This window comes from Biomphalaria glabrata, chromosome 1 (assembly GCF_947242115.1).
Source record: "Biomphalaria glabrata chromosome 1, xgBioGlab47.1, whole genome shotgun sequence".
Lineage (NCBI taxonomy): Eukaryota > Metazoa > Mollusca > Gastropoda > Planorbidae > Biomphalaria > Biomphalaria glabrata.
In genome coordinates this window covers 7185207-7198923 of record NC_074711.1, presented here as the reverse complement: position 1 = coordinate 7198923, position 13717 = coordinate 7185207, and the positions used below count along the sequence as shown (strand labels likewise).

Sequence of the window (13717 nt, the reverse complement as noted above, 5' to 3'; positions counted from 1 at the left end):
CTGAGTATTTTATTAAATTTTGTTTTTGTATTTGAAGATTATGGTTCAGTGTTTTATGTATAATTGCTACTTTACTTTTGAGTCTTCTGTCCTGAAGGCTTTCTAAATTTAGTGATTTTACTAAAGGTGTTACTCTAGTCAAATGTGAATATTCATTTGTTATGAATCTCACTGCTCTATTTTGTGTCTGTTCCAGTTTCTTAATGTTTTCTTGAGTTGAGGGGTCCCTAACGGAGGATGCATATTCTATTATTGGCCTAACCAAGGTTAAATAACATTTTAGTTTTATGTTCTTATTTGATCTATAGAAATTTCTTTTAATAAATCTTAATGCTTTGTTTGATTTTTTTATAGTTTCATCAATATGTGGATTCCATGACAGTTTTTCATTTATTATTTTATGTGCCTTTATCTTTGCGTTTTTCTGAGTATTTTATTACATTTTGTTTTTGTATTTCAAGATTATAGTATAGTGTTTTATGTGTAATAGCTAATCTACTTTTAATGTGAATATTTGTTAGTTGTGAATCTCACTGCTCTATTTTGTGTCTGTTCCAGTTTCTTAATGTTTTCTTGAGTTAAGGGGTCCTGGACAGAACTATTCTTGTATGTGACACACACTTTAGTACTGTGGTACACAACCTTTTTTAACCTGGGCCTGGAATACATTTCACCTCTGCATGTCACATGTTGCATCACAACCAAACAATCACTTATTGCATTGTGGGCACATCACAGGCTGGACATGGTCATAAGCTGGGCATCACTACCCTAGCATGAGTCTGAATATCTTACTTCTCCCTTGAGGCAGCGTTAGCAGCCATTATTCCCAACAAAATAAACAAGAAATTGTTATCTGGTAAAAAATTCAAACAGAACAAAACATTTTTTTATTCACCAATTTGAACACAAGTTTTGTATAAAATTTAGATCACTACAACTTCAAATGAAGAGAACAAATGTATAATCATTTTTTATATACAATTTAATAACAAAAATAATAAAGAGAAAAAAAATAGTCATTTTGTTTGTATACACTTTAACAAAACTATTACAAATAATAAAAACAAATCAAAAAGTGTGGTCTTACTTTGTCATAGCAATGATATCTGTCATGAAATCTCCTATAAAATATATTTGAGTAAGAAAATTAATGATGGTTTTGGTAGGCTGAAAATTAATTTCCTAATACCACGGACGGTTGTCCCTTACTTGTTACAAAGAGAGTATACAAAATTTTATTTTACATCAGTGGCAACTAATACATTAGTCATAGCTAGCCTAATAAGACAACATATATAATATATTACTGAACACAGTTTAAGTTATATAATAATAATAATAAGTACACAACTCAAGTTAACAAAGACTGGTGACTTGCCTCCTATAAACAAAAAAAGAAAAAAAGAAAGTAGAGATTGGCACTATGTGGACTGAGATACTGAATTAAAACCCCAGCCTCCTCTCAAATGCGAAAGCTTTGTTCAGCAGATATGAACTTTACCCTTCAGCCACTGTAACAGCTAACAAGAATTGAAATCGTCATAAAAATGTGTGCTTTAAGAAGGAAAAATATTTATCCCAATGCAGAAACTGTTCCTGGACATACATTAAATTAAATTAAACATGAATAGAGAGAATATCGCCTGAGAATGATTAACTAAAGAATTTTTTAAAAATGTGTTCATGAAACATTTAACTGTTTTGAGTTGTCACCAATGCGCCTAACCATAAAACCTTCCAGGAGCAGATCAATCAATGAAAGATAGAGTCGTGTTTTTTCACTCAAGTCTTGACAGATGGATTTCATGTACTTGGAGAACTCTCTCACAGCTGAACTCTCTTCCACAATGGGATCATCTCCACCAAGCTCTGGTTGCATGAGACGACATCTATAGGAAAGATTTGCTTTACCTAGGAATGTAACAAGCAACTAGACTTTCACCTAGGAAGATCGATTGTTACATTGTATCTAAATATGTAAAGGATATAATATAAACAATATAAACATTAATTAGATTTAAAAGAAAAACTATGTTGTGAAGATCAAGAAGAACTACTTATATATATATATATATATATATATATATATATATATATATATATATATATATATATATATATAAAGTAGTTCTTAGTTCAGTAACATCTTTCTCAAATACAAAACAGAAAGAAAGAGAAACCAGAGTTAAGAGCATAACAGGTATGTTTTGTTAAAATCTACTTACGTTTTACATTCTCAATGGTGCCCCACAATAAAAAATACAACAGCACTACATATTCTTCACAGCCATCTTTATCAAAGTGTGTGAGGCTCTGTGTGGGTAAAAAGGAAATACACAACCTTTTTGATTTATTACATATTCATTTTATAAGCATCTGAAAAATGTATAAATTAAAATACAATAATACTGTACAGACTTAGCCTACCTTTAGAAACATCAAATAATTTTTTTTATAGATTTTCATTAAATTATCTTATCTTATATAATACAGACGTTACTTCAAAAAAGAAGATGATTACGTCCTACGCGTCATGCATTTAGTCATGCATGTTAACCAATGACTTAAATTCTGCCAAGTCACTGGTTTTCCTGGCTAGCTCAGGCAACCCATTCCATGCTCTAATAGCACTAGGGAAGAAGGAGTATTTGTACAAATTTGTCCTAGCATATGGGACGAGGAATGTGCCTTTATCTTTGTGTCTTTCAGAGTATTTTATTAAATTTTGTTTTTGTATTTGAAGATTATGGTTCAGTGTTTTATGTATGATTGCTACTTTACTTTTGAGCCTTCTGTCCTGAAGGCTTTCTAAATTTAGTGATTTTACTAAAGGTGTTACTCTAGTCAAATGTGAATATTCTTTTGTTATGAATCTCACTGCTCTATTTTGTGTCTGTTCCAGTTTCTTAATGTTTTCTTGAATCAGGGGTCCCAAACGGAGGATGCATATTCTATTATTAGCCTAACCAAGGTTAAATAACATTTTAGTTTTATGTTCTTATTTGATTTATAAAAATTTCTTTTAATAAATCCTAATGCTTTGTTGTTTTTTTTTTGTAGTTTCATCAATATGTGGATTCCATGACAGTTTTTCATTTATTATAACACCTAGGTATTTTGCGTTTTTAGTCTGTGTTACTGGTTTGCCATGAATAAGATAAGTGGAATTAATTTGTTTTAGTTTTTTTGTTACTCTTAACAACTGACATTTTTCTGGGTGGAAAGACATGCTCCAATTTGATTCCCATTTCTGTAATTCATCTAATTCTCTTTGTAAAATATCTGTGTCTTGTGTTGTTTTTATTGTTCTATATATTATGCAATCGTCTGCAAATAATCTGACTTTTGTTCCTGAAGTAATGCAATTTGGTAAATCATTTATGTAAATTAAAAATAGTAGTGGACCCAAGACTGTTCCTTGAGGTACACCTGAGTTTACTGTTATCAGTGTTGATTTAGAGCCATTTATTATTACAGTTTGTTCTCTCCCTATCAGAAAATCTTTAATCCACTGATGCAGTGGACCATTAATGCCGAAATATTTTAATTTTTTAAGCAAACTATGGTGGTGAACTTTGTCAAAAGCCTTAGAAAAATCTAGTAAGATAGCATCTATTTGTTCACTATTATCTAAACCTTTTGAAAAATCATCAATTAGTCCTATTAGTTGTGTTTCCTAAAGCCATGTTGGTATGGTGTCTGGACATTATGTTTGTCTAAGTGGTTTATGATGTAACTACATATTATGTGTTCTAGGATTTTACATGTGATACTGATAAGTGATACTGGTCTGTAGTTTCCTGGGTCAGATTTTTCTTCTTTTTTAAATAGGGGGGTGACATTAGCTTCTTTCCAGTCCTTTGGTACTCTGCCCTGGTTAAGCGAAGCCTGAAAGAGTATTTTGAACACTGGGGCTAGATCATTGCTTAGTTCTTTGAGTAATCTAGCTGGAATACCATCAGGTCCAGATGCTTTATTTGGTTTGGTGTTGGCTAATAGTTTTTGAATTCCATTTTCTTGTACTACTATATCTTCTATGTTGTCTACTTGGTTCAAATTCAGTAATATGTCTTTGTCTCCTGGGGCTGAGAATGCTGATACAAAGTATTTGTTTAGGATTTTTGCTTTAGTTTCATTATCATTATGTATTATGTTATGTTCATCTTTTAATGGCGCTATGCCTGTTGTTTCCATTTTCTTAGACTTAATGTATGACCATAGGTTTTTGTTGTTATCTTTAGATATTACATTGTTTATGTATTCACTCTGCAGCTGTCTGCTTACTTTTTGGGTTAAGTGTTTAATTTTTATATACTTTTTGTAAACTTTTTCTGCATTACTTTCTTTAAATTTTCTATATAGGTTTTCCTTCTGTTTACAAAGCTTCTTTAGTCTATTATTAAACCAGCATTTATTTATTTTGTTTGATGTGTATTTAGTTGGTATATGATTTTCTATAATGCTTTTAAGATGGTTTTTAATGAAATTCCATAGGTCATCGACTGGTTGGTTAATGTCTTTTTCTAATAAGAATGTTTGTTGAAAGTTTAATGCAGCTTGGTGTAGTTGTGTTAGGTTACATTTATTCCAGAGTAAGATTTTTCCTTTGGGTTTTGTATTGGCTACTGCTTTTATCTGACTGTGTATTTTTATGGTACTTAAAAGAATTAAGTATTTAAAGAAATAGATGTAAGCTACCATCTTTAATACAGTGATCCCACACCCATTTGTGCTTCAGCTTTTGCGGTTAAGCTATTTTACAGTTTTTTTACATGAAATTAAAGGGAAAAATAATTTGCAGATCTTCACTTTTTTGCTAATTTCCTGCAAAATTCAATAGGTAGAAAATATATGCATTTTATGAATTTTCGCAGTAAAAAATTCCAAAATGTATAAAAATATATAAAATATATTATTAATATTAATTCTACCTTGAGACCTTCTCACAAATGTAAACAGCACACCACTGGCTTCTTATTTGCAATATATCCCAGTGCCTGTTTGGCTACAGTGTTGAGAGATAGAGATTTGCTACTTTATTGTTCTATTATTACTGCATTTTGTCAACAGTACTGGTACAATGCACAAAAGCGAGGCAGAGGATTTTTAAAGCCTTAACATAGTGAAGTGTATACATACTTACATAACTATACTGTTTCTACTTCATGGATTTTTGGTTATCTCATGTGATTTTGGAAAGCATCTCCCACAATAAACAAGGGATCACTGTACACTATTTTGTCTATTTTATTAGTATTCTATAGTCCATTATTATCAGACACTTTTGTCAGCCAAAAAATATTTCATGTAAAATATTTCATGTCAGCCACTTTATTCTAATTCTAGATTTTTGTCTTCTATAAAAAAAAAAGTACCAGCTTAATATCTGGAGTGAAATAAAAGTTGACAACATCTTGTAGTGAAAGACAGTCATCGGATGTAGTAGTGACATTAAACTGCTCCTCCATGGCTTTCCTCGTAACCAGAATCACAAGAAGAGGAAACTCACACGTCTGCAGTAACAAAATTTTCTGGTCTCTCCTTTGCAGTGAGGCATACAGCTTGTACACTTCCACAGAAACACATTTGAAAGCATTCATCTGTAGTGAAGTAACAAACAAACATTGCATTCATCAGTAGTGAAGTAACAAACAAACATTGCATTCATCTGTAGTGAAGTAACAAACAAACTTTGCATTCATCTGTAGTGAAGTAACAAACAAACTTTGCATTCATCAGTAGTGAAGTAACAAACAAACTTTGCATTCATCTGTAGTGAAGTAACAAACAAACATTGCATTCATCTGTAGTGAAGTAACAAACAAACATTGCATTCATCTGTAGTGAAGTAACAAACAAACATTGCATTCATCTGTGGTGAAGTAACAAACAAACATTGCATTCATCTGAAGTGAAGTAACAAACAAACAATGCATTCATCTGTAGTGAAGTAGCAAACAAACATTGCATTCATCAGTAGTGAAGTAACAAACAAACATTGCATTCATCTGAAGTGAAGTAACAAACAAACTTTGCATTCATCTGTAGTGAAGTAACAAACAAACATTGCATTCATCTGTAGTGAAGTAACAAACAAACATTGCATTCATCTGAAGTGAAGTAGCAAACAAACATTGCATTCATCTGTAGTGAAGTAACAAACAAACAATGCATTCATCTGTAGTGAAGTAACAAACAAACATTGCATTCATCTGTAATGAAGTAACAAACAAACATTGCATTCATCTGTAATGAAGTAACAAACAAACATTGCATTCATCTGTAATGAAGTAACAAACAAACATTGCATTCATCTGAAGTGAAGTAACAAACAAACATTGCATTCATCTGTAGTGAAGTAACAAACAAACATTGCATTCATCTGTAGTGAAGTAACAAACAAACATTGCATTCATCTGTAGTGAAGTAACAAACAAACATTGCATTCATCTGAAGTGAAGTAACAAACAAACAATGCATTCATCTGTAGTGAAGTAACAAACAAACATTGCATTCATCTGAAGTGAAGTAACAAACAAACAATGCATTCATCTGTAGTGAAGTAACAAACAAACATTGCATTCATCTGTAATGAAGTAACAAACAAACATTGCATTCATCTGTAATGAAGTAACAAACAAACATTGCATTCATCTGTAATGAAGTAACAAACAAACATTGCATTCATCTGAAGTGAAGTAACAAACAAACATTGCATTCATCTGTAGTGAAGTAACAAACAAACATTGCATTCATCTGTAGTGAAGTAACAAACAAACATTGCATTCATCTGTAGTGAAGTAACAAACAAACATTGCATTCATCTGTAGTGAAGTAACAAACAAACATTGCATTCATCTGTAGTGAAGTAACAAACATACATTGTATTCACTCTTCTTTATAATCAAAAATACATGTAAAGAAAAAGTAAAGTTTCCCTTTCAGACCTTGTGGTCTATAGGGCAAATGATGTAAAGATCATCTTTTCTGTGGCTTACGGTTAACAAGGATATCATGTGGCCAGCACAACGACCAACTGCTTTTACTTTTCCCCAACTAATATCAGGTACTCATAAGAGCTGGGTGGACACAGAGGCACCCAAATATCCCGAAATTAAAATCCCAGTTTTCACCAGGATTCAAACCCAGGACCTCCAGTTTTGGAAGCTATGCCCTTTACCGCTCAGCCACCGCGCCTCCAGAAATACATGTAGGCTAATAAAATTATTTTTTTTCTGTCAATTTCTCTGAGAAAAAGAATACTTAATATATTAGTTAAACAGCTTTATCAGTTTAATTGTAATCCTAGTTTTAAAGGGTTTGTTTGTATTGTTTTGTCCTAGTTTGCAAGTCTTTGTCCTCCTTTCTGCGCTCCTCTGGGCATGCACGTGTCTGATAACCCTAAATGTAACACATTTATTAACATGATTTAGATGACTGTACATTTAAAAAAAAAAAAAAAATGCAAACACTTACCTGATCCCTTAAACTTGTCATCAGACCTAATGCCACAAGACCTTGAACTGCAAATAGTTTTGTCACATTAGGATGAGACTCTGGTTCTCTCACCAAGTTACCAAGAAGCTGCAAGATATGTAAAAGATTGCTCCTTCCTTTGTCCCAAGAAAGCTGCAGGTAAGCATATGAATGCAGTATTTGGCTATTATCACACAAGTTCCTAGCGAATAGATTCAGTTCTAAGAATTTAAGGCACATGTTCAAATGAACTTCGCTCTTCTCTTTCAAGACAATGTCTATCGGCAGGGTAGGAATGATTGAACAATTTTTTTGGCAAATAAAATTTAATGATCTGTTCAGGACTGTCTTTTGAGTAGCAGTTAGTGTGCAAATGTTGTCAATAAATAAGTTTATGAGGTGCATTAGTGTGGTGGTCCTTATTTCATATTCAGCACTAAAATCCATAAGAAAATTAGAAGCCCAATGAAAAGATTCTTTTTCAAAGAATTCAAAAAGCTCTTCTCTGTAACAATCTTTAGGCTTGGTGAAGCTCTCCATTGCAGTAAATGGAAGATACACAAAAGAATATGGTCTAAGAAGACTATTTCTTTTCAGATTGTTCACCTGAGTCAAAAAGCTGGATGTTGAGCAGCTGCGTGCGTTATGCAAGGAAATTTTAGAAGGAGTTTGTAAACTTTCAATGTCATGGCTTCGCCTTCGTTTCATTATTCTTTCTTTAATTTTTTTTCTACGTAAACTATAAAATTCTGGCAGATCAAAGCTCAAAAGGCTGACATATTTTTCTTTAGCATCTAATTTCTTTTTGGATTTCAATATTTCCAAAGCCTTCAAAGATTTATTTTTTGATTGAACAGCCAATATGGCTTTTCTGCAACCATTACTCTGATGACATGTCCTGTATCTTTTACAATCACATAATGAAATCACAGGTTTCTTATTATCTACAGACACAATATTGACCTCTGTCCAATCTTTATGTTTAGTTAGCCTACACTTTTTTTCTTTGACAAAGCTCTTATCCAAAACTTTCCATATGCTTGGGGAGGCCTAAAACAAATTGTCAATCAAAAGAAAAAAATGATTATATACTTTATATAATTACAAAAAAATGTGTATAATCAATTAGAAACTATGTCATTTAACTTAGTTGTGAAGGTGTTATAAAAAAAAAAATTGCAACTACAGATGGTCATACATAACAGTTGATTTTAAAGAGTTAAAGAAAAAAAAAAGTAATAATTTTGTTAATCATACTCAAAAGGGATAGGGCTTATTACAGATACTCAGTAATAAGAAAATTACAATACAATTGTTAGTTCCACTGAGTGCAGTAGATGAAACACTGGGATTTTGATGTAAATACAAAAATTTATTCAACAATTAATGAAGTGATCTTTCTGAAATTTAAACTGTGTTGTCACACTTAGACTAAGCTCCTTCGTCATGACTGCCATGGAAATGAGATGCTAGAGAGAGATCCTAGGTATCACAAACAAAGACAGCATCACTAACAAAGAGATTTAAGACAGGATTACAACTTCTAAAAGGCAATTGGACCCCACAATGACCTGCTAACTACTGTAAAAAAACACAAACTAAAACATTATGGTCATATCACAAGATCCTCGTACTCAGAAAGACCAGTACTAGGAAAAAGAAAAAGAGCCAGAGAAATAAGATAAGATAATTTTTATTGGTCCAATCAAATGGAAATTCAGTTTGACTACAATTGACCACATCAAATGTTATCTAGATGAAATACAAATATTACTTCAAAAAAGAAGATGATTACATCCTACACATGTTCCTAGGTCAATCTAGTCATGCATGTTAACCAATGACTTAAATTCTGCCAAGTCATTGGTTTTCCTGGCTGGCTCAGGCAATTCATTCCATGCTCTAATACCACTAGGGAAGAGAAAACATTTATACAAATTTGTCCTACCATATATGGAAAGAGGAATGTGCCTTTATCTTTGCATCTTTCTGAATATTTTATTAAGTTTTGTTTTGTATTGTAAAATGTTTTGTTTGTAAAATGTTTTACATGTTTCGGATGCTCCTTCAGAGTTGAAGATAATTACTTCCTAGTTCAAACCTCCTGCAGGACGACAGGGGATAGGAGCGGGCAGGGTTTGAACCCGGGACCATCGATAAATCTGAACGACAGTCCAGCACGCAAACCACATGACCAGGCAGCCATCCACTTGAAGATTATGGTTCAGTGTTTTATTTATAATTGGTATTTTACTTTTTTGTCTTCTATCCTGAAGGCTTTCTAAATTTAGTGATTTTACTAAAGGTGTTACTGTAGTCTTATGTGAATATTTGTTTGTTATGAATCTCACTGCTCTATTTTGTGTCTGTTCCAGTTTCTTAACGTTTTCTTGAGTTGAGGCGAGGGGTCCCAAACAGAGGATGCATATTCTATTATTGGCCTAACCAAGGTTAAATAACATTTTATTTTTATGTTCTGATTTGATTTATAGAAATTTCTTTTAATAAACCCTAAAACTTTGTTTGATTTTTTTTATAGTTTCATCAATATGGGGATTCCATGACAGTTTTTCATTTATTTTTACACCTAGGGCTATGTATTTTTGCATTTTTAGTCTGTGTTACAGGTTTACCACAATAAGATAAGTGGAATTTATTTGTTTTAGTTTTTTTATTTAAAATTTAAAAACTGATATTTTATGGGTGGAAAGACATCCTCCAATTTGATCCCCATTTCTGTAATTCATCTCATTCTCTTTGTAAAATTTATGTATCTTGTGTTGTTTTTATTGTTCTAAGTTCTATATTAGTATATATTATGCAATTGTCTGCAAATAATCACCTGAACTAATACAATTTGGTGAATCATTTATGTAAATTAAAAATAGTAGTGAACTAGAAAGCGATGGAAAGACAACATTAAAAAAATTGATAGCCTGTCGCTGAAAGAGATTCTACCCAAGGCCAAGCCCAAGGCAAAAAAACAGGAATGGAGAAAGATGGTCAACAGTTCATGACTATGGCTTAGACTAATATTATAATAAGGCCATTCAGTCTAGACTGACTCTATAGACTTCTATATACAAGTCAACACTAGATCTACCTAGATTCTACTCTAGATGATCTAGGCCTAGGCTAATTCTAATTTTTTAAGTAATTTAACTTTTCTTTAAGTATGATTCTATAATTATTTGAGAATTATTTTATTAATTATTAGGGTTAGGGTTATTTATATTTTATTATAAAATACTAATTTGAATTTATACTAGATCTAAATATAAAAAATATCTTTTTTTATATAAATAGATTACCATGGATTACTGATCTCAATAAATCACCGATCTATCGCTTTCTGCCTAGTCTAGATCTAAATATTCTAAATCTATTCCCTTTCTCAACTTTCTCTTTATTTTTTCGCTGAATGAGACATCTTAAACTGCGAACAAGAATGTAAACTTTATAGTGCGAAGTTTAAAATGACTCACAGACCTATATATTTCTTAATTATTATTTTTTCTATTTTGTAAGTGATTTGCATGCTTAAGTTAACCACAGTACTCTGCTCTTTGTTTACATTTTCCACGAAGAATCTATTTATAGATTAGTATTCATAGACCACCTAGTTTATATGCATGACCGAGTTCAATGGGAGCTTAGACTAGTTTCAATCCTTAAGCCAATATATTACAAAGGCCATCATAGCCAACAATATCAAAATAAAATGACAAACACATAAAATGCACATTGGAACTAAATAAACATTGGAAGCACCAGAATCTCAGAGGGGCTTGTGGTGTGTGAATATCCATACTATAAAGTAAGGCGCATATTGTATGTAGGCCCTATGAATGTGACGAATAGAAATCAAAACCGCTTGACCAATCTTTGGGTACTAATTTAACTTGGACCGTAGTGTATGTATTGTAGCCCTAAAACAAACTTAAGACCCTAAACAAAAATAAAGTTGTCCGACTGTATTAAAGCTATAGTATTTTATGGATCTAGGCCTAGGCCATGACATGTTTACAATATTGACATGACGTCATGAGTCACGAGAAAAGACCAAAAGGATTTAGATCTAAATATAATTTCAAGAACTAAACTTTGCGCAGATAGTTTTTTACTTTGACACATGGAAATACAAAAGAAGGTCCATTGATTTCATCATATAATAAAATTAACCTCGGAGATTCTGGCTGCCTGGACCAGGCCCTGGTCGTGCGGTTTGCGCGCTGGACTGTCGTTCGGATTTATCGACGGTCGAGGGTTCAAACCCTGCCCGCTCCCATCCCCGTCGACCTGCGGGAGGTTTGGACTAGGAAGTAAACTATCTTCAATTCTGAAGGAACATATCCGAATTATGTAAAACATTTTACAAACAAACAAACATAAAACATTTTACAAACCTTCAAATTTATATTTCAAAACCATTTTTTACATAAATTAGTTCCTTATATCTGTGACTACAGATTTCCTGACGAACATTCTTTCATTAGACAATACCGTAATGTTACACATTTCCATGCCTATTATAGGTCTAAAACTCTATCTTCTCTTCGCACAGATAGTTTTATACTTTAACACATGAACATACTAATTATAGTCCATTCATTTCATATTTTGATCAAATTAACATTAAAAGCATTTTTAATACATTCGTCTACGAAAGCTTCGAAGCCGTGTTGAGATAGGCCTAGCTATATTCATTCATGAATAGCGTAGTGAAAATTATTTCGTTTAATTGTTTACTTTATAATCCCATTCATTTAACAAATCGGGTAAACCCGTTTTAATTATACTATTAATCTATCGCTCTTTTCGTTTTTAATAGATATGTATGTATCGCCCCGGGTAAACTTATTTTCGCAAAACTAATTTTATTTTCGTAGCGAAAGAAAAAAAACTTGAAAGGATCATTAGCTAAATTTAACATACATCTAAATCCAATCCACTAGATTAGTAAACACAAACTTAGACCCGCAAGCCGCGGGTAATGTCAGGCTAGTATGTATATAATTTAATTATTTATTATATGCTTAATGTAGGCCTATATACAAGTTTGGAATGGTTAAATCAGTACATACATATATAATTTAATGGGTGTGGCAGGAATATAGGGTCCAGGACTCTGATGCATATAGGAGTGACGGGAGAACTACAGCACTGTAGACTTTCAGTTTTGTGGATATGCTGAGTCATGGGCGTAGGCAGGATTTTTTTCGGGGGGGGGGGTGGGGGGGAATTTTTTCTCCCCCTCCCCCGGGGAAAAATATATTTATATGTATGCATGTGTGTGTATATACTATATATAAACTTTATTACACTCTGACCAATCATTCTTTCGGAAGACGCTTACTGTGCCCTAGAATAGGTTCTTCCTGGAGTTAGTGGGAGAATTGCAATGTAGACTCCCCGCCATTGCCAGCAAGGGAGTCTGGGGGAGCGCTAGGAGCTCCCCCAGCGCGGGGCAGAGCCCCGCCGCCAAGCACTATTTCTGATACTGAAAGCCAACTAAATGCATATTCTGAGGTATCTACAGTGCATTTTCCTGCTATTAAAAAGTTTTATTTCAAAAACTGACTTAGACCCTCCCGCGCCGTTCGGCCGTCAAGCTGTTTCCACAAAAATCTGTCACTGATAATGTCTGGAGCCTCTTCCCACCTGCTCTGAGAACCTCCATGAATGTGTGGCGCCAAGTTGTACTTGGATGTCATCTTATGCGTAATTCATTTCGTCGGAGAACATGTCCCCCAAACCTCACGTGACGCTCTGTCACAATCTTACTAAGGGGTCGACTCCCAGTTCGGCATAGGATTTCCTTGATTTACACCCGATCTCTATAACTGACTCCTAAAATCTGTCTTAGCCATCTTTGTTGAGACACATTTAGTGTTTTTCAATTTCGGCAGATTACTATTCACTGCACTTTATTAATTGAGCCCCGCCACTGGTAGAAATGTGTAACCTCTCTTGAATACGCTCTTGGAATTAAGTGACTCTAGTTTGCTTTAGATTTTATATCGAAAAGGGAAGTTTTATCGTCAAAAAATCATTTGTTGGGGGATTTAAACTAAAAAATCTCTGGAGTTATTTTTTTTTAATTCAAAACTCCATTTAGCTACGGTCTTAGAATTTAGTAACTGTAGTTTGCTTTAAAATAATATTGAAGATAGATGTTTTCCACCTCAAAACGGGGATTTTAAAATCAAATCATCTGGAGGGGTTTTAAACTTTTAAA

At 33.0% G+C, this 13717-nt stretch overlaps 1 protein-coding gene across 1 annotated transcript; it reads right to left on the bottom strand.

Moving 5' to 3' along the window:
- Positions 1–966: 966 nt before the first annotated feature.
- LOC106075074 (uncharacterized) lies at positions 967–10946 on the bottom strand. Its single transcript, XM_056019260.1, has 5 exons — positions 10791–10946; positions 7480–8529; positions 5379–5603; positions 2229–2316; positions 967–1914 (listed from the first exon to the last, which is right to left on the bottom strand). The coding sequence occupies exons 1-5, from the start codon at positions 10791–10793 to the stop codon at positions 1685–1687; spliced, it is 1596 nt and encodes a 531-aa protein (XP_055875235.1). The 5' UTR covers positions 10794–10946; the 3' UTR covers positions 967–1684.
- Between the last annotated feature and the right edge of the window lie 2771 nt (positions 10947–13717).

Coding starts and splice junctions, on each gene's coding strand:
- LOC106075074 (XM_056019260.1), bottom strand. Junction 5,604..7,479: donor TGACAAGTTTAAGGGATCAG/GTAAGTGTTTGC, acceptor ACTTCACTACAG/ATGAATGCTTTCAAATGTGT. Junction 2,317..5,378: donor TCACTCCAGATATTAAGCTG/GTACTTTTTTTT, acceptor TTACCCACACAG/AGCCTCACACACTTTGATAA.